This window comes from Crinia signifera, chromosome 2, assembly GCF_055691185.1.
Source record: "Crinia signifera chromosome 2, ASM5569118v1, whole genome shotgun sequence".
In the NCBI taxonomy this organism is placed as follows: domain Eukaryota; kingdom Metazoa; phylum Chordata; class Amphibia; order Anura; family Myobatrachidae; genus Crinia; species Crinia signifera.
Window position 1 is genome coordinate 181,042,526 of NC_139218.1, and position 26,217 is coordinate 181,068,742.

Consider the following 26,217-nt stretch of genomic DNA (forward strand, 5'->3'; position numbering starts at 1 on the left):
TTGCAAATACATGTAAAATTGGGTTCTAGGAAGATGGTGTTTTATAGCGAAGTCTGTAAATGGTATGATTGTGCCTCCCGGTTCAAAGACATTGCATATGGCTGCTATTCCTTTCTGACGCCACTCTAGATACAATGGATTATCCAGACCCAGAGTGAAACAGGGGTTACCCCAAAATGGAATGTGCTGTGTGCTAGCTGGATTTCTGCCAAAAATTTTGTGTATAACATTCCACATTTTGTATGTTTCTCTAAACAATAGATTATCTTTGATGTTAATCGGGATTGCGCCTCGCGCGGTATGTAAGAGTGCTGCTGGTGAATATGGGTAAAAGAGAGCTCGTTCCAAGTTGTCATTTGTGTAGGTTGATCTATTTAGGAGCCAGTCAGTGACCTATCGAAATTGGGCTGCATGGGAAAAAGCTTGGGCATGGGGGAGAGCAAAGCCTCCATCCTGTTTTGGGAGGAAGAGTCTAGACATAGGCATCCTTGGTTTTTTTGTTGACTATATAAATTTTGCTATCATTCTGTTATATCGAGAGAGGTCAGATTTAGAAAGGGTGAGGGGTAACATCTGCAATATGTAAGAAATCTTTGGAAATATGACACTCTTGACAACCGTTATCCTTCCATATAATGAAAGTGGGAGAGCCAGCCATCTGTCCAAAAGTCTCTCTACTGTCTGTAATACTGGTTTGAAGTTGACCACGTATAGCGAGTCTAAATGTAAAGGGATCATGATTTCCCAGGTATTTCATGGAGGCGGTGCATATCGTAAACTGTTGCATAGTGCGGTGTGTCTCCGCATAAAGTGGGGGCCATGCCAATGGTAAGAGGTGTGATTTGTCTTGATTCACCTTAAATCCTGAAAATTTGCCAAAGTGCTCTATTATTGACATAGCTGCCGGGATGGATTGGGGGGGATTTGAAATAAAGAGAAGCATGTCTTAGAAGGACTGTTTAATGCACAAGGAAGCTAGATATACGTGGACACATATGTGTATATAGAAAATATATTGCTATTTTAAAGCAACTATAAATATGTTTCACTTCTTCTTATATGTATTACTATCCTGTAGGATGAAAAGGCATTAGGACTTCTAAATATCTCTTTGTATAAACTGGAGAGTCCATTGGAAGCAAAGCCCAAAAAGAAATAGTGAGTATGTGAAAGAGCTGTGCAAGGATAAATAGACAGAGAAAGTATAAGTGATCAAATTGTATTCTTCTGCCTTACAGTGAATTTCAGCTGACCCATCCCACATACAAACCATTTGTCTTTGCTGCGGATAATTTGACTGACATGAAAAAGTGAGTGGACTATATAAGCAATTTCTTTTATAATTTTTGGTACTTGTGTATTATCACAGCTCCCCCGATTTCCATCGCAGGGCATTGTACAACCACCAAATCGTGTCACATCGCATCGCATGAGACGCGATTATACCCGATTTTACATTGTACACCCACCCTGAGGGGTAATGATAATGTTAAATGCCCCCCCATTGTTAACGCCACCCCACTATCAACGCCAACCCAAAGCGCGGTGAGCGCAGCGAGCCCGCGTGGGGCTGTGGTACGCGTCCTCTGACCTTTTCATACCCCCACTATCCACGTCGGCATGGAGTTGATTTTATATAGTGTGGCTTTGGGCTCGCCACACTATGTAAAATCAACTCCACACCGACGTGGATATTGGGGGTATGAAAAGGTCGGAGGACGCGTACCGCCGCCCCTCGCGGGCGCGCTGCGCTCTTCATGCTTCGGGTTAGCGTTGATAGTGGGGTTGCGTTAACAGGGGGGGGGGCATTTAACATTGTCATAGTGGGGATACAATTAAAAATCGGGTCTGGGTGGGCATTTAACATTGAAATCGCGTCGCATCATATGCCATTATAATGGCATGCGACGCGATATTAAAATTGTACACTCATCCCGGTAAAGCCTCAAATCTTGCAATGAATGTCGGAATAGATGTGTATGGATAATGAAGATTTTGCAGTCGAGCGAATATGTCCAAAACCATTTGTTAAAAGGTTCAACATAGATTACACACCTTCCCTTCATTGCTGAAAGGCATTGCTCATGCACATTGCAGCACATAAGCATATGCAGTCTATCAATAGTCAGCCACTACACGAATTCGCACAACAACAATTAGGTCTGAATTAGTCCCTTAAGCAAAGGGTCCGCAAAGGGCCAATAAAGACCATATTTTAAATACAGTAGCAAGTACAAAGAAAACAAAAAAAGTCTGGAAAACAAAAAAAGTCTGGTGGATAATAAGATGTAGAGGAAATGCGGAGGACAGGGCAAGAAAAGGGGGCAAGGGGGCCTCAAACAGTATTGGAAGGGAAGATAAACAATAAGAATCCAATAATAAAAGAAAACTAGAGTAAGGCTGTGATTCAAAAAAGAGAAACCATCAACAATTACTCATCGGTCCACATATGAGTGTCTATGCTCAGCAAGCAACCAGGGAACCCAAAATTGGGTGAAGCATGTCCCTTATAATGGTAATAAGTTGCTTTCTCCATTGGCAAATCTGGATATTGAGTGCAATGAGAAAAGGGGGAGTAGTCCTTTTCCAATTTAGAACAATGAGGGTTTTTGCTGCCACAAAAAAATGTGCAATGACATTAAAACATTTTTTTTTGCAGAGGGTAGTAGGATGGGGGAATAGCACAATAAATTTTTTTAACCTAACCTTTTTTTTTTTAATTTAGTTTTTATTTACTTTTGCAAAAATTCACAAGAACAACATTTAAAATACAATACATTACATACAATACAATAAACACCTACAACCCCGTGGCCGGTCACGCCCCCAGCTAAACATCAGAGATCTACACCTATATGCTAAAAGAATTAAGGCAACGGGTGACACACGTAATGTTTTCCTCCTCTGCTCCCAAATTATCATCGTACGCATATGCATAAAAAATATAGTTCCTAATCCCACCTATTAACCTATTGCTCAATATATCTATTGAATATTTTCTTGTGAACTACCCGCTTAATTTAACTTTTATCATTAAAGTGTCCTAAACTTGTTGCGGATACCTCCGCTTCCCAATTCTTGTCGTGAATAAAGTGCAAGTGTAATCAGGGGCTACACAAGTTAGCCAACACTCATACAAAGGAATATCATATAAAACTAAAAATAAGTAAATAACACAAGTGAAACAAAGTGTATTTATACTGAAATATAAAATTTAGAGGTCGTCCACCGACCCCATATCCTATAGAATTTAGCAAAACACCCTCGTGTGGCGTATACGTATTTTTCATGAGAGCAGGTAGCATTAACTAAGTTAATCCACTCCACCGCCGAGGGCCCTTCCTTGGCCATCCACTTCCTTGCAATAATTACCTTAGCACAAGATGTTAAAATCCTAATCAATTGGGTCCATTGCCCGCTTAGTCGGGTATCCACCACCCCCATTACCAGACATATCGGACTAAAAAGGGAACTAGAAACATCCAGCTCCGACATAACGTCACAAATGGCCAACCAGAATGCCTGGACATCCGCACACTCCCACATTAAATGCCAGTATGTACCAGGCTCAGCTCCACATCTCGGGCACCCGGCATTGGCGAAGTTCCCCATATGCCTCAGGCGCTCTGGGGTAAAATAAATTCGATGGAGAACGTTGAATTGGACCTGCTGGACCGAGAGGGCCATTGATGATTTACTTGGAGCTGATATAACCTCCCTCCAGTCTATTAACAAGATCTGGGGGATATCCCTGGCCCACTGGGTCCTCAGCTTGTCCAATCCACTTTCTTGTTTAAAGGAATGAAGGTATTTGTAAAGTTTTGAGAGGTGCTTCCTGGGGCCCAATTTTTTAACAAATATCTTGCAGGGTGCTTCACTTATATTCAAGGACCCATTCCTTAACATGCATCCTAAAGCGCTCCTAACCTGCAGGTAGTTAAAACGGAATTTACTGTGGAGGTCATGCCCCCTTTGTAGATCCTCAAAAGATCGAATGTTCCCCGCCTGTACCCATGATCCTACTGCCAACAAGCCTCGATCCTCCCACACACCCCCGATTTGATCTTTCATTTTTTTTACCTCTGGGAAAGGATCGAGGTTTGAGGGTCTGTATCCACAAAATTCGTCCACCTCTGTACTTGTCGCCATATACGTATGGCTTGATCCATTAAGGGGGATACATTACCCCTTATTTTCCCTGCCAGGAGTATTTGCAACGGGGACAACCCACCTTGCCCACCCGCCGCCAAGATTTTAAATTCCTCTACACCCTCCCCTCCCTGCAACCATGGACAAAGGTGGCACAGCTGGGACGAGTAATAATAAAGTCTAAAATCAGGGAGGGCAAGACCGCCTTCACTTTTATCACGACTTAAGGTAGATAATCTAATCCTTGGGCTTTTGTTTTTCCAAATGAACGACGAGAGCACACTGTTTAACTCACGGAAGAATTTTATACTTATATAGCACGGGGATTGGAGAAGCAGATACAGCAATTTCGGTTGAATACACATTTTCACCAAGTTCACCCTCCCGAGTTGCGACAGAGGTAGTCCCACCCATCTACGACACTTAGCTTTAATTTCCCTTACTAACGGCCTCAGATTATCCACAATGTAATCCCGTGGGTTATCAGAAATCATAACACCCAGGTATTTGAATCCACTGGAGGACTTTATCGGACAAGCAGGCTGGATGGCGGGAGTCGCAGGGCCCAAGTACATTACATGGGACTTGTCCCAGTTCATTTTAATGCCTGAAATACCCCCAAACTCCTCCAGTAGATCAATGATTACTGGTAAGTCAACATCCGGATCGTCCGAACCAATAAGGAGATCGTCGGCATACAGAGATACCAGTTTACACCCAACTTTATTATGGCAACCCAGCTCCTTCCTTAGTATGTGAGCCAGGGGCTCCACTGCCACCGCAAACAACAGCGGGGACAGTGGACACCCCTGCCTAGTGCCCCTAGCCAGTGAGAACGAGGGGGAAGTAAACCCATTGATCGAAATTCGGGCTAATGGCTGCCGGTATAACAATTTAATCCAACCAATAAACCCCTCCCCTATGCCATAAGCTCTTAAAACCGGCCATAGGTACTCCCATTCAATTACATCGAACGCCCTGCTAGCATCAAATGACGCCACTGCCGCTGATTTTTTTTTCAATTTAATGATTTGAATATATGATAGAACCCTCCTGAGGTTAATCGCAGTCGATTTTCCGGGTCGGAACCCAGTTTGATCTGGATGTACAATTTCATCCAACACCCTCCCCAGGCGATTGGCTAATATTTTTGCAAAAATTTTTGCGTCCGTGGACATGATAGATATCGGTCGGTAGGATTCGATCCGAGAGGGATCTTTCCCGGCCTTTGGAATCATAGTTATATACGCTTCTTCCATAGAGGGCGGAAGCCTACCTTGAGCCTGAACATCGCCCAGCAAATGCCACAATGGTGTTGCTAGCACCTTAGAGTATTTTATATAGAATTCCCCTGGTAACCCGTCTAAACCCGGGGCCTTGTTACGGGGGAGAGCCTGGATTACCGAAGTTACCTCCTCTAATGTAATAGGAGAATCCAATATTTCCTTGGAGGCCCCGACCATTTTCGGGAGTTCCAATGACCCCAAATAGGCATCCACAGTTTCGCTACTGTTCACAGACAGGGACGTATACAGTTTTTTATAATATGACACAAAGCTAGATACAATAGTGGGAGTATCCGTCATAATATTACCGTTATCCTCCTTAATCTCAGAAATGAGATTGGAGGGACGTTCGTTCTTGGCCATCAATGCTAGCCATTTCCCACCCCGATCCGACTCTACGTAGCGCCTATGATCCCCGATTTTGACTCTCCGACATGCGGCGTCTTGGACATAATCACGCCATTCATTAAGAGCCTCCAGCCATACTGTCCTATCCGCCTCCTGCCCACTGGACACGTAGTTATTTTCAAGTTCCCCTGCCCTGCCCTCCAATCTGTCGGACTCCCCCCGATATTTCTTTTTTGCGTAGGCAATCTTTTTAATAAACACCCCCCTCACATAGGCTTTAAAGGAGTCCCATACGATGGAACCACAGGCCGTACCCGAATTCAGCTGAAAAAACTCTCCCATTAACTGCTCCACTTCCTCACCCTCGCCCATTTGTGTAAGCCAAAAAGGCTGCATTTTCCAGCTCCTGTATCCAGCCTGCTTAGCCAGCTCCAGGACCAACGTAATCGGGGAATGGTCCGAAATACCACGTGACTTGTATTCGACCATCTGAACCTTGTTCAAAAGGTCTTTAGACAAAAATACTAAATCCAACCGCGAGAATACCCCATGTGAGTCAGAATAGCATGAGAATTGTTTACGATCGGGATATTTCATCCTCCACGGGTCCCACCATCCCACCTCCTGGATGAAATCCCTAAACTTGCTGCCCTCATGCGTCGGCTGCACACCAGGCCTCCATCTATCTAATCTAGAATCTAGGACTTTATTGAAGTCGCCAAGGCATACAACCGAGGCATGAGGGAAGCAAGCCGCAAATTCCACTGCCTTCTTGATAACGTCATAGGAAAAAGGGGGAGGAATGTATACCGCCAATATACACAGCTGGATTTGATCAATACGGCCCTCCATAAAGATATACCGCCCCCCCGAATCGATTTGATGGCTACCGAGAGAGAATGCCAAGGACTTCTTAATTAATATAGCAACCCCCCTAGACATATTAGTAAATGGGGCATGAATGACTGAACCAATCCAGGGCCGTTTCAGGGCAGAAGACTTTCCAGCACACAAGTGGGTCTCTTGGAGGCATATTATCTCTGCCTCATACTTCCTACATTGACCCAAAACAGTCGCCCTCTTGACCCTGTCATTCAGGCCCCTGACATTCCACGACAAAAACCGCACTCCCATAAGGATTCAAGAAATCATTTCCCACCCCAGCCAGTAACAATAGTAATGATCCCAACATCAAATCTAAACATTCTTGGAGGTGACCGGACCACGTAGGTTTCCCAACACACTTAAGACATACACATACACAACCCCCTCCCTCCTCCCCCCTCCCTGTAAGCCCATCCAAGGGCATACCTACCCCAATTCGACACGTATCCCCCCCCCCCTTTTTTGAGGCTTAGTTTACCAACCACAAAAAGACCCCTCCCAGCTCCCCCCTTCCCCCGGCCTGATTTACTTTCAAACCACCAGCGAAGCCGATATCAAAACGTAGCCCCCCAAGTCTCCACATAGGGGACCCACCACCAATTTAGCTAACCAGGACTTGACGCTTTCCAGGATATAAGCGGTCTAACCATTCCGCCACATCGCCTGGGGAGAAAAAAATGTTAGACACACCATCAACCACCACTCTCAATTTGGAGGGGTATAACATATTAAACTGAATGTTCAAATCTCGTAGGCGGGCCTTAACCAGCTTGAACCTCATTCTATCCCTCTGGACCTCCAAGGGAAAATCGGGAAACGTGGAAATCTTCTTCCCGTTATGTCCCAAGTCCCCCTTGTCCCTAGCCAGCCGCAAAAGAGTATCTCTGTCCTTAAAGTGCAAGAACTTGGCGATGATTATTCGTGGTAATGCCCCTGGCACAGGGGGTCTCCCTGGAATACGGTGGGCCCGCTCAATCGCAAACTGGGGGGAAAAAACCTGTCTTCCAAACGTTTGGACCAGCCAGTCCTCTAGAAACTTTTCCGGCTCTTTACCCTCCACTCTTTCGTCAAAACCTAGGAATCGGACATTGCTCCTTCGCAACCGCCCTTCCATGTCCGTAAGTTTTAACTTCAACTCCCCCACTTGTGAGGAGATGCTTTTTATTTGTGAGTTTAGAGGGGTGGTCATATCCTCTAGGGATGAAATACGGGCCTCGACCTCTGTCATACGTTCTCTCATTTTTTCAGCGTCTTGTCGAATTAACATAATGTCCGACTGTACCTTACCCAGCTGTTCCGCAAGGCGGGTCTCACATTTATTTATAGCTTCAATAACCTGCTGCAAGGTAATGTCCGGCGTAGCCTGAGCCCCATCTCCCTTACTGGGGGAGGATGTGGGGGTTGATGTACGGGAACTACCTCCCGGCTGGGTTTGAACCTGGGTTCTGGCATACCTCTCCAGCCTGGCAGCGGCCGCAGTTTGACCTGTCTTTCCCATACTCATTAATCAGAATGGAGCCACCTGATTCCTTGATAATATACGTGATAGTCACTTAACACCAGCCTTAAACCGCACACACCGTTAGCCCCAAAAAAAAAAAAAAAAAAAAACAATAGGCAGAGGGCCAGTATCACAGTCCAGGGTTATTAAGCTCTAGCCAACTTTATCACGCACTGCTTCCCCGGAGATGCCAGTTATATTTATGGACACCGATTCATAAGGGCATAGTGGGTCCGATCTGTGCACCTTACATCCACTTATCACACACTGAATCAGGGCACTCACGGTTACAGCAGGTAACGAATGGCGGCCACAATCTTCCGGCACGTCAGCCACAAACTTTGAGCAGGCCAAACATCAAGCCAGGCTGCGGATCGCACAGTTATTCTCCCACTGGGGGGCAGATCACGGGCTATTCGGGCAGACGGGATCCAGGCTAAGGTGTCCTCAGATACGCCAACAGCACTGGAGAGATGCCGCTCACGTGGACGCCAAATGTCCCGTGCTTTCAGCAGGCGCGTGCTGATGATGTGTCCACGTGCGGCTCACTCCTTAATCGGGATCCTCAATACGGAGCGTTTTCTCTCCCCCAGGGCTCGGACAGCAAATCGGGTCAGCTGGAGGCATACGGGAAAGACATAGCCCGCAGCAGGTAACGGCAGCCTAGCTCCATTATCGGGCTTCCATACACGCCGGAGGGGGAGGGAGATGGGAGCGCGTCATCTCGCGCTACGCAACGTGCGCCGTGGTCCGCCTCTTCCCCCCGGTGCTGCTTGCTCCTTGCTGAGATGACTCTTTTTAACCTAACCTTAGTACAGATACGGAATCTTGTGGTAGACTATCCTGGAAGAAACAGGGGATTTTGCCACATCGGGGTCAAGGGAGATGCCTGTGAGCTTTGATACATCTTATGAGAAATGTATTCGTATAAAGCAGTCCACAGTGCACTCCAGGACACAAGCTGTGTGTAGTGTAGGGGTCTGCCGAACAAATGGTCCCTCAAAGCACTGCAGGGAACATTGCCAAATATTTCCCCACACTGCCGCACATGTAATATATACTGCCGTTTCTGTTTTTTCCTCTTTGACATTCACTTTCTTACTTTAGAGCTCGTATACAATTTTTAGCTGATACTCTATAAAATCTGTAGTATTAAACAATTTCTTCCTTGTTTTATATTATACACTGTACACCGATCCTTATTAGCCAGTAATGTATTACCCATTGTATCCTTGTGCAGGTGGGTGACCTGTCTGATAAAAGCACTGCAGAAATTTAAAGCTCCACCAAACTCCAATCATTCGAAAGAGGAAGGTATTTATGTTCCTAATGTCAAGTGTCCTATTGTTGATAAATTAGGTATCAAATAATTGCTCTGTACAAGATGTTGGCCATGATTTCATTCTAATATCTATTCATTTCAGAGTATTTAAATTATTTTGGTGCTTTAGGTGCTCCAAAAATACTTTTACTTACACTTCATTAGTTATTGGAAAAATAAATTCTGAAATGCTTATCAGCCTTTTTCCCTAAAAGATGAAAAATATAGGTAAGGAACGCGACCACTGACTTATTTCCATGTTCCCTCCATTTAAAAAATATGTTAGCAAAAAAATATATGCTAGTGTCTATATGCCCCCCCATCTCCACCCACAGTTATAATTCTATTTTGCAATAGAACACATGCAAGTTTTGTGTGAACTGTATAGAGGGGATGTAATTGAGCACAATTAACCTGTTCCTCTCCCACCTGCTGCCTCTTTTCTACGCCCCCACACAGATATGTCTGGAATGGCCATGTCGCACTTCTGGCATCACACCTTAAAAAGGACATAAATGAATTGGAACAGGTACAGAGAAGTGCGACTAGGTACTATTTTAACAAAGATAATTATATTGGAGTAACTAGGTCCTTACATTTCTGAAAAGCAAACTTTTGTAAGTTTGAGGAGTCCTTAAAGTATATAAACTGGAAGGAATTATTTAGAGGTATGGATACTACTAAAAGGTGGTAAACGTAAAAAAAAAATACTGCTGGAGGGCACTGATAAGTTTATTCCTAGGGGAAATAAAATAACAGATATTAAGAGGAAACCTATGTGGCTTAACAGCAAAGTCAAATTAGAAATAGCTAAAAAAAATAAGGGCATTCAAAGCTTTTAAACAAGATGGGACACCCAAGTCCTTTGCTTCATATAAATAATGTAATAAGAAATGCAAAAATACTAAATCAAAATGGTTAAATTAAAGACTGAACGTAAACGAGCCGCAGATAGCAAATCTAATCCCCCAAAAAACTACAATTATATAAACGGGAAACGGTTAAGGAAGGAACATATTGGCCCACTACAAAATAAGCAGGGTACCCTGGTAATAGAAGGAAAAGAGAATGCGGAATTATTCAATACATTTTTTGCTTCGGTATTTACAAAGGAAGAATCTTCAGAAGATCTCCCACAAATTAAATGCTCAGCTCTTGATTGCTCACAAACTGTATGTGTCATTGAGGAAATAGTCAAAAATAGATTACAGAACCTAAATAGTAACAAATGTCCTGGCCCAGATGAAATACACCCTAGGATACTAAAAGAATTGAGTTCTGTCATAGCACTATCATTATATCTGATATTCGAGGAATCAATAAACTCTGGTAAGGTGCCAAGGGGCTGGCGCATAGCTAACGTAGTACCAATATGGAAGAAAGGTAGCAAAACTAACTCTGAAAATTATAGACCGGTCAGCCTTACATCCATTGTGGGGAAATATTAGAAGGAATAATAAGAGATCGTATCCAAAATTTCTTAGAACAGGAGAAGGTGATAAGTAAGGCTCAGCATGGGTTCGTCAAAAATAGATCATGTCAGACTAATTAGCTTATATGAGGAAGTCAGTAGTGGTCAGGACTTAGGGAAATCTGTTAAATAATTTAGGGTTAGGAGATAAAATTTGTTAATGGGTTAAAAACTGGTTGCACAATTGGAGACAGAGAGTAGTGGTAAATGGCATACTTTCCAGCTGGGGTAAGGTCCAAAGTGGTGTCCCGCAAGGTTCCCGCAAGGTTCAATATTGGGACCCACCTTAATATATTCATTAATGATATTGGACGTGACATAGTAAGTAAATTGCAATATTTGCAGAAGACACAAAATTGAGTAAGGAAATTAACTCAGGAGAGGATGTGGAAACACTACAAAGTGACTTAAATAAACTGGAAAGGTGGGCGGAAATGTGGAAAATGCAGTTTAACATTGAAAAATGTAAAGTAATTCATTATGGGAACAAAAAGAAACAAGCTACTTATAGGCTAAATGGAGTTATTATAGGGAATTCTGCTGTAGAGAAGGACTTGGGGGTCATCATAGATGAAAAATTGGGTAATAGTGCACACTGCTCAAGTGCAGCAGCAAAAGCAAACCGGACACTGGCATGCATTAAAAGGGGTATGGATTCAAGGGATTCCAATGTGATAGTGCCTCTTTACAAGGCATTGGTGAGACCATACTTGGAATATTGTGTTCAGTTCTGAGCATCACACCTTAAAAAGGACATAAATGAATTGGAACAGGTACAGAGAAGTGCGACTAGGTACTATTAGCAGGACGTCCATTATGTAGTTTGCGTAGTGGTGTATTGAGAATACCAATAAACTACTATGCTGGCTACGTAAACTATGTAATTTATGTAAACTATGTAATTTATGTAAACTATGTAATTTATGTAAACTATGTAATTTATGTAAACTATGTAATTTATGTAAACTATGTAATTTATGTAAACTATGCAATTTATGTAAACTATGCAATTTATGTAAACTATGTCATTTACGTAAACTACGTCCTTTACGTAAACTACGTCATTTTTCGCCACACTTTATAAAATTAACTCCACACGGCCCGGTGGAGGGGGGTAGATCCCGGCAGCACCCGTAATTCAGTGTACTGCTGCTGGGGTAGCATCACATGGTTTCCCTGCTCCCCCAGCGAATTGCGTACATTGCTGCCGGCGGGGACTGCCATGGCGGACACGAGTGCAGGGAGCACTCCCCACGGGGAGTGGGGATATGATAGTGTTAGTGGGTGTCCTTTGTGTGTGTGTAGTGCATTATAATTTCCCTCAACGATGTCACCTGCACCAGCGTTCCCCTCCTCTGGCACTCGGCTCCCCGCACTCGTGTCCGCCATGGCAGTCCCCGCCGGCAGCAATGTACGCAATTCGCTGGGGAGCAGGGAAACCATGTGATGCTACCCCAGCAGCAGTACACTGAATTACGGGTGCTGCCGGGATCTCCCCCCTCCACCGGGCCGCCACTGAATCACCGCCGCCCGCCTTCAGCCCACTGGGATCTCCCCCATCCAGCCTCCCGGGATCTCCCCCCTCTGGCCGCCCGCCGCTGAAACCCCACCACCCGCCCTTCAGCCCGCTGAGGCCGCTGCTCAAGCCGCCCGCACTAAGTAAGTAACATATTAGCAGGGCACCCGGCAATGGCTAATACATAAGTACCTGCGACTAAGCTAGTAAATAGGTCTCAAATCACTAGAATACTAGAATAATAGGTTAAACAGGCTGAATATGTTTTCACTGGAGAAAAGGAGGTTGAGAGGTGATTTGATTAGTATGTTCAAATACAGGATTGGGAACCATATGGATCTAGGACATGATTTAATCACTAACAGGCCTATACTTAGGACATGAGGACATGTACTGAGGCTCGAGGAAAATAAATTCTGTACTGAATTAAGAAGAGGATTCTTCACCATTAGAGCAGTACAATTCTGGAACTCGTTGCCGATGGGGGTGATCACAGCAACTACTGTTAATTAATTTAAATCAAAACTGGATACATTTTTGGCCACTAAGGGAATCCTATAGATATGACTTGACTAAGTCAGTAGGTACAAGTTAGATACAGTAGGTTGAACTTGATGGACTAACGTCTTTTTTCAGCGTTCATTACTATGTTATTATGTAAAGGGGACGGCCTATCAGTTCTGCCTCCGGGTCAGGGGCATAACTAGAAATTGTGGGCCCCCACATCTCTCATACATTCATTTTTAATTATCACATGCTCATTAACAGTGGTTACTTGTTCCCTTCACTTCCATGATAGATGCTAGAGGTCCATCAGGGAGTTCTATTGAAGATGGCAACCAGATTCGATCTATTATCTTCTAGAAGGTGCTAAATAAATAAGAAGTAGAATCTGAGTGGTTGCTATGGACAACATACCATCTTCAAGAGAACTTCCATCTTATTAAAACTGCTACTTTTATGTGCATTAAACTGGTTCCAGTTGATAGCTCTGCAGTATCTATATAAACAGTGAATAGGTCTATCAAAAAAGATTGACATGCAATAGGTCGACGGGGTCAAAATTACGGTGGCCAATCCCTGGATCAGCGGGTTCCCGGGATTTGGCCCCAAAAACACCGGGATTTCAATCCCTAGATTGGAGTTTCCACTCCCAGAATTCTGGGATTAGACTGTGTGGCCGTAATTTTGAATCACCATTCGAATGATTGGGGATTCCTAGTCGTATTCTTTTGATGGCTTATACATTTGTATTCCTAAATACAAAAACAAATGTACAGATGGGGCAGGCCTCTTCCTTGCTGGCGAATCGCCAGAACGTCAGCGCTGGCGATCCACCAGCGGCCTGCCTAACCATCTGACTGAGACGCGCGTGCGTCTCACGCACACGCGCGTCACAATCTCCGTCGGCGGGGCGACGGGAACCCTGTCCGTCTCCGCCTCAGGGAGATGGACAGGGTTAGGGGGGGGGGGGGTGCGGGCAGGCGGCGGGGACCCCAGGTTACCGCTGACAAGCTGGCGGTGACCCGGGGGAGCGGCTGGAAGCGCCGTCGGAAGGGGACGCGCGCGCGTCCCCTTCTCGCTATGCAGATGGTGCTGGCGGGGGATGGAGGCTGGCGTCGCCATCGCCATCCCCTGCCAAGATGGGACCTGCCCCATCTGCACCATGAATACGATTAGAAATTTACGTATTTTCGGCATAGTAAATGCCGAAAATATGAATACACATAAAATACGAAGGTGCGTATTTCCGTTAGTAAATTTCCCCTTATGTCTGTTGGGGTAAGTTTCTAACCAGCTGTTTGCACACTGCTTGGGAGTAATGTTTGTCCAGGTTGGTTGGATGACGCTTGTGGACTGCACTGTTCATATAGTGCCACAGACTCTCATTTAGACAGAGATTTGGACTTTGATGTGTTCATTGTTTTGACAAGGCCATTCACCCTCTCTCATGTGTTATACGAGCAATATTCATGTGCAGTCAATCGATAATTGCTCCGTTTGTGAATCCTCTAATTAGCAGACAGGCCTTCATTCCTCAAGTCACCCTAGCAATCCAGGTTTTAAGTATATCCATACATAGCCACAAGTGACTTACTTAGTACTTCAGTGCTGACCCATTGATATCTTTGACTGGTATGGTGCCTTAACAGCAGAATTTGTGGATGACTGCATTAAAAAACTGTCCTAGAATAATACACATGCTCTGAGTAACATCTACATGACTATAATTGAATGATGTTTCTATGCTATTTATGTTGTTTTCATGCATTGTGATATGTCCTTGGAAAATGTACGACTTTCATTTTAGACAAGAAAAGGTAAGTATGGTATAGGTGCACTGAAAGTCTAGATATAACTCATAAAATGTAACTTAATATTTCACCAGTTTTATTGAATATCATTAAAAGTTAAATTTTATGAGTTATATCTAGACTTTCAGTGCACCTATACCATACTTACCTTTTCTTGTCTAAAATGTGTGCAGCTGAAAGCTCCTCCTGGCCACAGTTAAAAAGGGATGTGGTCAACGGGAGGTGTGTGACCATGCCCCGCGTATATACTGGATTTTGTTTGTATTTCATAGCAGTTTTTAAGTTGGAAATATATCTGGCAGGTATATCTGCTCAGCTAGGATGTCACAATCATAAAGTATATATACCTCCGGTTATTTATGGGTCTTTACCGGTTCTCGGCATCAGGGGTAGCCTCAGACGATGCTTTAGGGGAATTGTGCCTCTTACCTCTAGTGGAACTTGCGGTGGCTGTTAATTGGTTAATTGTTGATTTGGGAGTGCTTCCTCTGCTCCCAGCTGCCTGCCTTCTACGTGTAGCTTGGGGATCCAGCCATCATGGAGTTTTGCCCTGCTGGCAGCCTTTTAGGTCACTGTGCCGCTGCTAGCACTGTCACTTCTGCACATGGCTTGGAGATCTAGCCAGTGTGTTGCGTCTCCCCACTGGCAGCCTGCGTTGATGGTGGATGGTTGCAGCCGCTGACACTGCCATGTGCGGGGACACCACTTGTGGACTCCAATGCCTCCCAGGTATCCTGTAGACCTGGCAGGAATGACAGAGCGGGAGTCCCGTTAAAACAGCTCCTCTAATAACGCATTTCGCCTGCGCTCGGGGCAGTTTTTTCAAATCTGGAGGCGACGGAGAGCATTGGCAACGGTGGAGGGGGGGGGGGGTTTAGCGAAAGGGTGGATGATGGTGCACCAGTGGTTCACAGCTGGAGGCACCACTGGCACACCCTTTCTTTACAGTGGTATGCAAAAAAAATTCTCTGGAGAGTCCGCTCCTGCAGCGTAGCTCAGCCCGAGAAATTTCCGGCCATACCACCGAAGGGGTTAAAGGCCTATAAAGGTCCATTAAATTAAAAACATTTTCATGTTACAAAACTTTTGAGAATTATATAAGCATAAACTTTAGCCCGTCAGTCGGATGAGGCTTAAGACTATACTTTACCGACCTGTATATTGTTCTCAGATTGTTACAGTGAGACCGAGGCAGAGGATGATGATCACTTCAAAGCACAAGATGTGGTAAGTCTCACTCTCACTTCTGTTTGTGTTCCCTCATTGGTAAAATACATTTGTGTCCTCCTACATCATTGCTACAGTGTCACTAACAGCTCCTCTTGACACATCAGATCGCATAAGAATATTTTTGCATCAGGCATATTTGTCTGCGTTTGTTTTGCTGAAAGTTTACTTTAGTAGCAACAAGACGTGACAAGTATTCACAAGGAGACTGTATGTTGTCTAATTAAATATGACACCTATATTTCTTTGTGCGACTGAGTTGTAGATTTATGAAGGGTCATTAAGAGAGAAAATGGAGAAAATAGTAGCCTACAGATGGAGCCATGGTCATCCATTGCACCAGTGTGCCTAGGCTTGGGTTTTGGCGCACCACTTTTGAAGCGCACTCAGACACAGGTGCATTGAGGCATGCCATACAATATGCATGCAATACACATCGCCACCACTGGGTGTATATTACTCCATTAATCCTGCGGCAGATTGATATGCAATACAGTACTGATGGAGCTGCGTGATTCGCCGAGTATCGGACAGGCTTATATATGACATGCTTGTGCATCTCTTTCTCGGCGAACTGTGCAGCAGTTCCAACTGTACAGTACAGTACAGTACAATAAAAGCTCAGGCAAATGGTCCGCATAATGTTTAGTGGTCAGGTGGAGCGTCTGAGGCAATGTCCCCGTGGCAACATACCGTCCTTCAGTTCCCGTAGAGCTGGGGTCAACTCCAGTCCTCAACAGCTATCAACAGTTAATGTGTTCCAGATCTCCTCACAGAATCACAAGTGAAGTAATTAGCTCCACCTGTGGATCTTTTTAAAATGTGTTAGTGAGTAATGAGTGCACCTGTGCAGCAGCTAGGTGTGAAACAACTATGTCAACTGTTGGTAGCTCTCAAGGACTGTAGTTGGCTACCACTGCGGTAGAGTAAGCCTAACTGATGGCATGAGATCACTTTTTACATACATGCTGAAGGTATATTTCATTACATTATTTAAACACACAGGGGCTGCTGACAAGGGCACAGCCACTGCAGTGATCAACCCACAGCTCTGGTCCCCTACCTGCACTACTGTCCAGGTTTGGGCGCACCTGCTGTGCAATAGGGAGATGAGCACCTGGCAGGAGCTGACCACCAGAACGCAGGATTGCTCACTGTCACCTCTCCACAGTCCGGCGATGGCGCCCTGGCTGCAGAGGAAGCCAGAAACCCCTGAAAGCTTGGTGTCACACACGTGGTTGCTTGCTGCTTCCCTTCCTGGTGTCACATAAACTAGTAGTCTCTAGGAGTTTCTTGAGTTTCTCGAGTCTAGGATATCTAAAACCGGACATATCTGGGTGCAAAGTGGACACATTTTCCCCATAGACAATAATGAGCCCAATAATCACACCCACCATGGATTCTGGTGCTTGACGTTAGACTTGTGGGGGGTCTTAAAAAAACAAAACCCGAGAAATTAAGCTTTTACCCCATTTTTAAGTTATCCATAGGGTTAAGCTATAGGAATTCTATAGCAGCGTACTTTTACACCAAAGCTGCTGACACTGTAATAAATGCTGAAGTATATAATTAGGGAATGTTAGATTATCATTCCAACCAGCAGATCATGGACCGTATTGGCTTTGGGACTTAGATGCTCACATAACTTCCCCATTGTCCGTGTTTTAGCTAGCATAATGACATTGCTTAATGCTGGCTCTCCATCCCCTGGAAAACTGCACTTTTCGCAATCAATTAGGCCAGTGTGAATACTCAAAATTGCGTCCAACTCCCCTAGCCAGAAATCCCTGCAAGCCAGGCAGACAATTGAAGAAGACCCCATCTGTGGCTGCTTGCCACTTCTATTGCCGGTATCACATAAACTTCACATTACCATATCAGGATGCAAAGTATACACATTTTCCCCATAGACTATAATGGGCCCATTAATTCAAAACCACCATGAACAATACTTTGCGCACCAAGTAGAACTTAGCTTTTATTGTACCTATAAGTGATGTCTCTAGAAGTATAATGGGGAGACATAAAAAGCTCCACACTTAGTAGGTAATTCTGGTTGACTCGCAAAGCTGAATGATTCCTGCACAAGTTACATCTGCCCCACCTGCAGTGCACATGGTTTTGTCCATTTGAGATGGAATTTGCCTTTGCGAGTGAACCAGAATAAGGGCCTTAGTGAGGAGTATGTCTTCCCATTATACTTCTAGAGACATCACTTATAGCTGTAGCTGTTACAGGGCAGTACCATAAAAGCTGTTTGTGACACTTAGCACGCAAAGTGCTACTTAGTATGCAAAGTATTAATTATGGTGGGTCTGAATTAATGGCCTATTATAGTCTATGGGGAAAATGTGTCCATTTTGCACCCTGATATCTCCGGTTCTAGGTGTCCTAGAGACTCGAGACTGGTACCATATGAAAGCGGCGACACTGGGATCATATGGAAGGGGAGACGTTTTGCTACCAGATTAAATACACCCTCATTTTCTGAGACCCCTAAAAGGCTAACGGCAAGTGTCAGAACCCATGGTGGGTCTGAATTAATGTGCTCATTATTGCCTATGTGGAAAATGTGTCCATTTTGCACCCTGATATCTCTGGTTCTAGGTGTTCTAGACTCAAGACTGGTACCATTTGAAAGAGGAGACTGTTGGTTTTTAGGGCCGACTGACCACAAGTTTATGTGATCTGGAGATGAAGCAGGACTTCACAAATAATGAGAACAACGTGTACTGTATATTAGCACCTCTAATTCTGAGTCTCTGAATCTGTACACAAAGTGCTACAATTTAGCAGCCAAAGTTTTTTTCATTCAATACAATTTCTGTTCTGCTCTGCATGCAGACTTGGTCACACAAAAAGTACAAGTGGCATATAACATATTAGTCAGCACAGTCTGCCTGTGTGTCCTTGTCACATCGCATTGTGATTAAGATTAATTTTAAGCAAAAAATATGCCCAACATTATCAGGGTTGCACGAGACCTGGCCAGTCCCTTTCATAGCATTTTGAGGCTACATGAATGAGGACACATCTGTACAGTATGAATTATTATACCTTCATGTCCTGTTTATTCTATTGAAATTGTGGCAAGTATTTAGTGTAACATACTCCCATAAATTCATATTTCAGATAAAGAAACAGTTGGTACAGTCACCTAATAAGAACATGCCTGGAGCAAGGTCACCATCTGCAATGGAAGAGGGGGCAGAAGGAGGACAGTTGCCAAAATCAATTAATGCCCAAAGTCAAGGTACAGTAAGATGCATAACATGCACACTCAAAATCTTTGCCACACAGGATTATTTTGCATATAATGCAATGCATATCCATATTTTGAATGGGCAATTATTACTGAAGTATGGCTCTAGAGTACATTAGCAGTGCTGAGTGGCGGATTCAGCTTGATTGCTGCGAAAATTGTCTCCGTCCACCCCTTCAATCAGCTAGGCTGCTCTTACCCTACATCTTCAGCTGATGCGGCTGCTAGGAACTCCCACTAATGTCTCTCCTCACATATGCCGTGACTTCCCTTCATCTTGGGGAACATTACAAAAACTATAGTTGCCCTTTATACGGGCTATTAACCATAAACAATTAATTGTTCAAAAATATTTATCATGTCATGTCGCAGCCAGACCAAAATCCCACAACCAGACCTCCATTCCTGCAGCCACATCTCACCCATATTCCTAACCTTCACCATAAACCTAAGCGGGTGTGGTATATTTGCCTGACAGTCGGGATTCCGACAGTCATTAGTCAGACGTCGGAATCCTGACTGCACAGCGGGGGGAGCGCAATGAAGCCCCTTGTGGGCTCGCTGCGCTCACCACGCTGCGGGCACGGTGGCGAGCTGCGCTCGCCACCTATTTTATTCTCCCTCTATGGGGGTCGTGGACCCCCATGAGGGAGCAGTCAAAATCCCGACTGTCGGGGCGCCATCCGGCACCCACCTAGGCACCCATCCCACAGCCAAACATCCTCCCTAACCTTCCTAAACCTAAGTTCCCATCCCACAACCAAACCACCCAAACCAAAGCCGAACACCCTTCCACAAACATACACACACCGTGTCATTTTTAAGGATCCACCACTTATAGCACTCATATTCTAGAGATCACTGATCTCTATTAACAGCTGGACAGGCTAAATTCAAGGTAGTATAAATTCATAGGGTACAACTGGGCTAACAGTCAGAGAAAATCTAAAATAGAAGTCTATTTCAGACCTGCATAAACACTGATTGGTCATTGCATCAGGCACACTGAATAATAGTGTAGATAGCAATGAGGAAACCACTACTCTCCAAGGATTACATTTCTACCCATGCACAGCTGTCTAAAGACCACCAGTAGACTACTGGAAGAATGCTACAGTATCTGATGAGTCTACAAAATGAAGTTAACTTTAATGAGAAAGGTTATGTTTGGAAATAACCATTGATTTCACATGAACATCGAAAAAGTCTATTGCCAGTATAATGGTTTGGGTTTGTACACAGTTATGACCCTTAAGCATTAATTAGAGCCACAAGGTTGACATTCATTTTCCATGTATTTTTTTTATTTTGCAGACCGACTTGGTCAATACTATCCCAAGTGGGCATAGAGTGACAATATAAGCATGGTGAGTGCGTCAAGCCATGCGAGGGGACATGGGACACTTATATGGTGTCCATGTCGACACATGACAACATAACTACCAAAAATCATGGACACCGCATGTTGACCTTGTGGATGTCGACCATGCCCATGACTCTGTCAATGTCGATTTATGGTATGTCGACTATTTCAAGTCACTGTCGACCATTAGTGGTCAAACTAGTGACTGTCCATCTAGAAATTTATTATACAGTGCTTTAATAACTACAAATTACAGTTCACCTAAAAAAGATGTTAAAAAAAAAGAACGGAGAACTTCACCCAAAAAAAAAGAAGCGAACACAGTTCTCCATTTTGGCATTGAATACACTTTTGGCGAACTGTGCTGATTTTCCCATTGAAAACCAAAAGCCAATAGCAGCAACTATGAAACAGCGAATTGGCCGGCATTCACTGTTCACTTTCTGTGAATAGTGAACATTGAATACGGCGAATATTATTTTAGGAGAAAAAATTCAGTTTCGCCGAGAGTGTAGGTGGCTTCTGGAGTCTTGCACGAAAATAGTTTCCTGCTGGCTCCCTTGACTTGGAACATATTGTTCAGACAGATTAGTTTATTACAGCAACAGCACCACCTAGTGGCATATTATATTAGCGTATTAAATTGGATTCACTGTCTGCTTTAGTACATTGCTATTTCTGGGACACTATGAATTTTGCTATTATTCTATATAATTTTTTTGTTCACTAACTTAAATACTTGTGTATACTGACACTTTCAGGTACTTGTGTACTAGCACGGCGCCCATCGCATTGCAGACCATAAGGCATACGATGGTATGCGATGCGATGCAATGTTACGCGATGGCAGGCGATGTTATACCATTTTAAATTGTATATCTTCGCATTGTATGCCATTGTATCGCATATACAATGGTATGCGATTTAAAATTGTATAAGCACCCTAATGGATTTTTCAATGTTAAAAATGCCCCCTATAAGATAATTAAACGTCATGGGTGCTTAGTATGTTAAAAGCACCCCCAACGGCGGCGAGTGCAGCAGTACGCGTCCTCCGATCTTTTCATACCCCCACTATCCACGTCGGCGTGGAGTTGATATTATATAGTGTGGCAAGCGCAGCGAGCCACCGAGCCCGAAGCGCGGCGAGCCACGAGAGGGGACGCGGAATACATGTAAAGTAATATGCGTACGCTCGCCACGCTTCGGGCACGGTGGCTCGCTGCGCTCGCCACACTATATAAAATCAACTCCACGCCGAGGTGGATAGTGGGGGTATGAAAAGGTCGGAGGAAGCGTAACGCCGCCCCTCACGGGCTCGCTGCGCTCGCCACGCTTCGGGTTGGCGGTCATAGTGGGGGTGGCGTGGGGGTGCATTTAACATTGTAAGCTCCCATTAGGGTGCTTATACAATTAAAAATCGTATAGGTGGCTTATACTATTTAAAATCGCATCGCTGTGCATCGGGTGTATGGCATGCGATGCGATTATAAGTCGTATGACTTAATATCGTGGGCGCCGTGATAATACACAAGTACTCACTTTCATAATGCCTGACATTACTGATTTTGCTACCCAATTGGCAAATGAGGTGTCACAACTGCTAAAACCCTACTTAGACAGTCATATATTATCTCTATTTGATCACACACAAGCTTCTTTAGATTACCGGTCTCAATATTTCAATGTGCCTCCCCTGTTACAGGAAGACTTTGAGGTTGCTGATCCTATTGACGTTTGCCCCATAGAGGAACCTAGTGACTTAAACCCCGTAGAGGAGCTTGTTTCTCCTAAATCCACACACTTTGAGGTGCACACTTCTGAATTTGCTTCAGCATCGTACCATGGGATTAACTTTTCCAGTTCATCTTTGGGCACTATAACACCAGTATTTTCCATGGTGCCAGTCATAAACCTCAACAAAGAGATGCTATCAATGACTGCTCCACACCAAGAGCCATTGAATGCTATAAGCATACTCCATTTGGTTTTCAAAAGGTTTCAGCCATCTTTGGAAGGTTTTGGAGTGTCGATTTCCAACTCATCCCTCCCCACACAGTATTTATTCTACCACCCTCTACAAGTCTCTTAGGGGCTGTAACTTGAGTAGATCGTATGTTACTCAAAAGTCAAAACCTAAATGTTTTTCTCATACTAGACATACCTTGATTACTTTTGCTTGTAGTGCTGCCAATATTCATTTATTTTTTCAGCCTACTTCTGTTTTTATATTTAAGATTGCAGGCTGATAATTTATACTGTTATTTGTTAACTCATTGTTTGCTACCAGGATGTGTGCTACGGCCGTAGCTTCCGCCTTCTTTTTTCTAGGATTTGGAAAACTTGAAAATTGGAAGATTGAAGCTATGTATCCTTAAATCAATGTGTATATATGAAATTATTCTTGTTACTAGGATGGAGTTAATAACCCCTCCCCAGAAAACAAAAATCCTGGCGCTCAATCAATAGTGATGGTTAGTTTAATAAAAAAAAAATTATATATAGTAATAAAAATTCCCAGTTAGCTGCTGCCAGTATCAAATGAGATCACCCGAGCTCATTACAAAAAACAGAAATTACAAAGAATGATACTCGGCGCTGCTAATTGGCATAAATAAATAATGTCTGCTGAGTGAATACGTTTGCGGACACACTGCTTGAGTTTGTAACAATTTTTATAAAGGTATAAAAATGGGAAAAAACAATTAGACAGTCACATACATATATAAGTAACAATTGGTATCAACACATTAAGATACAATTAAAAATATAGTTGCAATCCTAGATGAGAGGTCTCCAGTGATATGCAGAATATTATGGATTCTGCTGATGTATAAAATAGACAGTTCGTGTTAATACACGGTTTTTAAAGGTAGGTAAATAATAGCCACTATAAATGAGTACAAGCCAATCCTTTTAGCGTGTAATGGACACGCAAGTGGCTTATGTGGGCAATGAGGGACCAAGCACGCATAAGTTATCTGTTATCCAGAAGACGTTTTTTAGGGAGCAAAAAACAGCGCCGGTTAATAGGCTTATGCTCCGGTTTTGGAAATTAGCCCGTGATGATCCGTCTTGAAAAAGTTTCCAGCACACGAGTGGTTACGAAACGCGTTGACGTCAGCAAAAGCTCAGTGTGAGGTCTCCTGTTTGCCCAAGTTGGACCACGCTAGACGCTATCAACTGTCACCCGCCGTGGAAGTGCTGCCGGCTCATCAGGCCCCTCAGCACGGACACCACGTACCGTTTACCTACATTGCTTTCTGCACTGGAAGCGCCGTCGGCACACAAGGCCGTTCAGCGCGGACACCGTGCACAGCCCTTCTACACCCATCTCCTGCATTGGAAGTGCTGCCGGCTTACTACTCCTGCCAGCACGGACACCGTGCAATACTTGTGTTACCATCACGGCTAATTTCCAAAACCGGCGCAGCTATCATCAAGTACCGGCTTTTCAACGTCATAAGCCACTCTGGCTGCCTATTAACCGGCGCTCCGTGTGGATTGGACAATATACCTATTAGGTGAGCATATTACCAACATTCACAAACAGTTTTTTGCTCCCTAAAAAACGTCTTCTGGATAACAGATAACCTATGCGTGCTTGGTCCCTCATTGCCCACATAAGCCACTTGCGTGTCCATTACACGCTAAAAGGATTGGCTTGTACTCATTTATAGTGGCTACTATTTACCTACCTTTAAAAACCGTGTATTAACACAAACTGTCTATTTTATACATCAGCAGAATCCATACTATTCTGCATATCACTGGAGACCTCATTTAGGATTGTAACTATATTTTTAATTGTATCTTAATGTGTTGATACCAATTGTTACTTATATATGTATGTGACTGTCTAATTGTTTTTTCCCCTTTTTATACCTTTATAAAAATTGTTACAAACTCAAGCAGTGTGTCCGCAAACGTATTCACTCAGCAGACATTATTTTTTTATGCCAATTAGCAGCGCCGAGTATCATTCTTTGTAATCAATGTGTATATATGGCTAATTTCATTTCTTTCTGTTTAATACATTACTTCTCATTACATGCAGTATGTGATATTTTCAACATGTTGTACTATCCAAACATTTAGTCGCATTATGTATTTTAACTTTTTCTTCTATACGGTATGTTAATTCTTGATTGTCAGTGTTATTTACATTGATACAAAATGCTTGAATAATAAAAAAATTAAAAAGAAAAAAAATATATCCTCAAATCCGCTCTCATTCCGTATCCGCAGATGGCGCATTTGGGCCTTCTGTTCGATGCCCAGTGTCATCGGGTTTTCCTGTTGCAGGAAAAGATTCTTGAGATCCAGTCCAGAGTGAGGACTTTACTCGGGTAGTCATAGGTTTTGATCCTCAGGGGCATGCAACTGTTGGAAAAGATATGTCGTCTTTTGAGGCGGTCCCATTTGCCAGATGTCATGCTAACCTCTTCAGAACCATTTGTTACAGTGATAGGCAAAGATGTTCTTCACTTGAATAGGCAAATGTTCTGGTTGTCTGCACAGACTCTTCAATCTCTCCATCGGTGGCTCAGTCGTTTAGGAATGGGTTATCATCACTATGGAAGGATTGGGGGCAGTGATTCAATGCACACACTTCCAGGGTCTTTAGTCCACCAAGGAATCTTCTCTTCCCATCAATCTTCTGGAATTAAGGGCAATCCGATATGCCCTGCTGCAAGCTCAGGACATCCAGAATCAATCAGTGCAAATTCTTTCAGATAATGCCACAGCTGTAGCTTACTGTATGTCAACAAGTAGGGCAGCGCTAGTAGTTGGCGTGCAATGAAATAAGTGGCCCATATTCTCAGATGGGCAGAATGCTGGGTTCCTGTAATCTCAGCAGCCCATATTCCGGGATTGAAAATTTATTAAACCAATTTTCTCAGCCGCCAGATCCAGGTGAGTGGGAGAATCACTCAGGTATTTTCAGAGCTGGTATCCAGGTGGGGAACTCCTTGACATCAATCTCATAGTTTTGCAACCAAGCAGGAAACTCCTGCAATACGGAGCTCGATCAAGGGATCCTCCAGCAGTTCTGGTGGATGCCATGACAGAGCTTTGGAACTTGTCTTGGTTATCTATTCCTGTCTCTCTCAATGCTCCTGAGGGCCCTACAGCAGCAAGAGGCTCTGCCATTCATCCTAATCTCTCCGGATTGTCTTCATCATGGTACACTCTGCTATGGGATATGCTGGCCGAAGATCCCTTCTCTCTTCCTTTACTGCTCTTCTACTTCATCAAGGTCCATATCTTTACCTAGATTTGTTTCGGCTGGCTTTGATGGCTTATCTCATGAGACCAAGAGCAAAAGGGATTTCCACCATGATTTAAGCCTGACAACCAGTTACTTCCAGGATTTACCATCTGGTTTGGAAGATATTTATGTTTGTATCTCATGGCTTCGGCAGACATTTTCCAGGTGTTATGTCTTTTTTTATAATTTTTACAAGATGGCCTAGTTAAAGGTCTGCTGATTTCAGCTCTGTCAGTTCTTTTCCAGAGACGATTGGTGACTGTCCAGGAGGTAACATCAGCGGCCCTAACTCCCAATGGCC

General features: G+C 43.8%; 1 protein-coding gene across 1 annotated transcript in view; it reads left to right on the forward strand.

Moving 5' to 3' along the window:
* The window catches only part of CNKSR1 (connector enhancer of kinase suppressor of Ras 1), an 84,355-nt gene that overhangs the window by 54,812 nt on the left and 3,326 nt on the right, over positions 1–26,217 (forward strand). Inside the window, exons 15-19 of the mRNA XM_083173276.1 lie at positions 1,079–1,158; positions 1,239–1,310; positions 9,410–9,483; positions 15,964–16,019; positions 19,152–19,272. Of these exons, the coding sequence (XP_083029402.1) occupies positions 1,079–1,158; positions 1,239–1,310; positions 9,410–9,483; positions 15,964–16,019; positions 19,152–19,272 (403 nt within the window). The remainder of the gene's footprint in view (positions 1–1,078; positions 1,159–1,238; positions 1,311–9,409; positions 9,484–15,963; positions 16,020–19,151; positions 19,273–26,217) is intronic.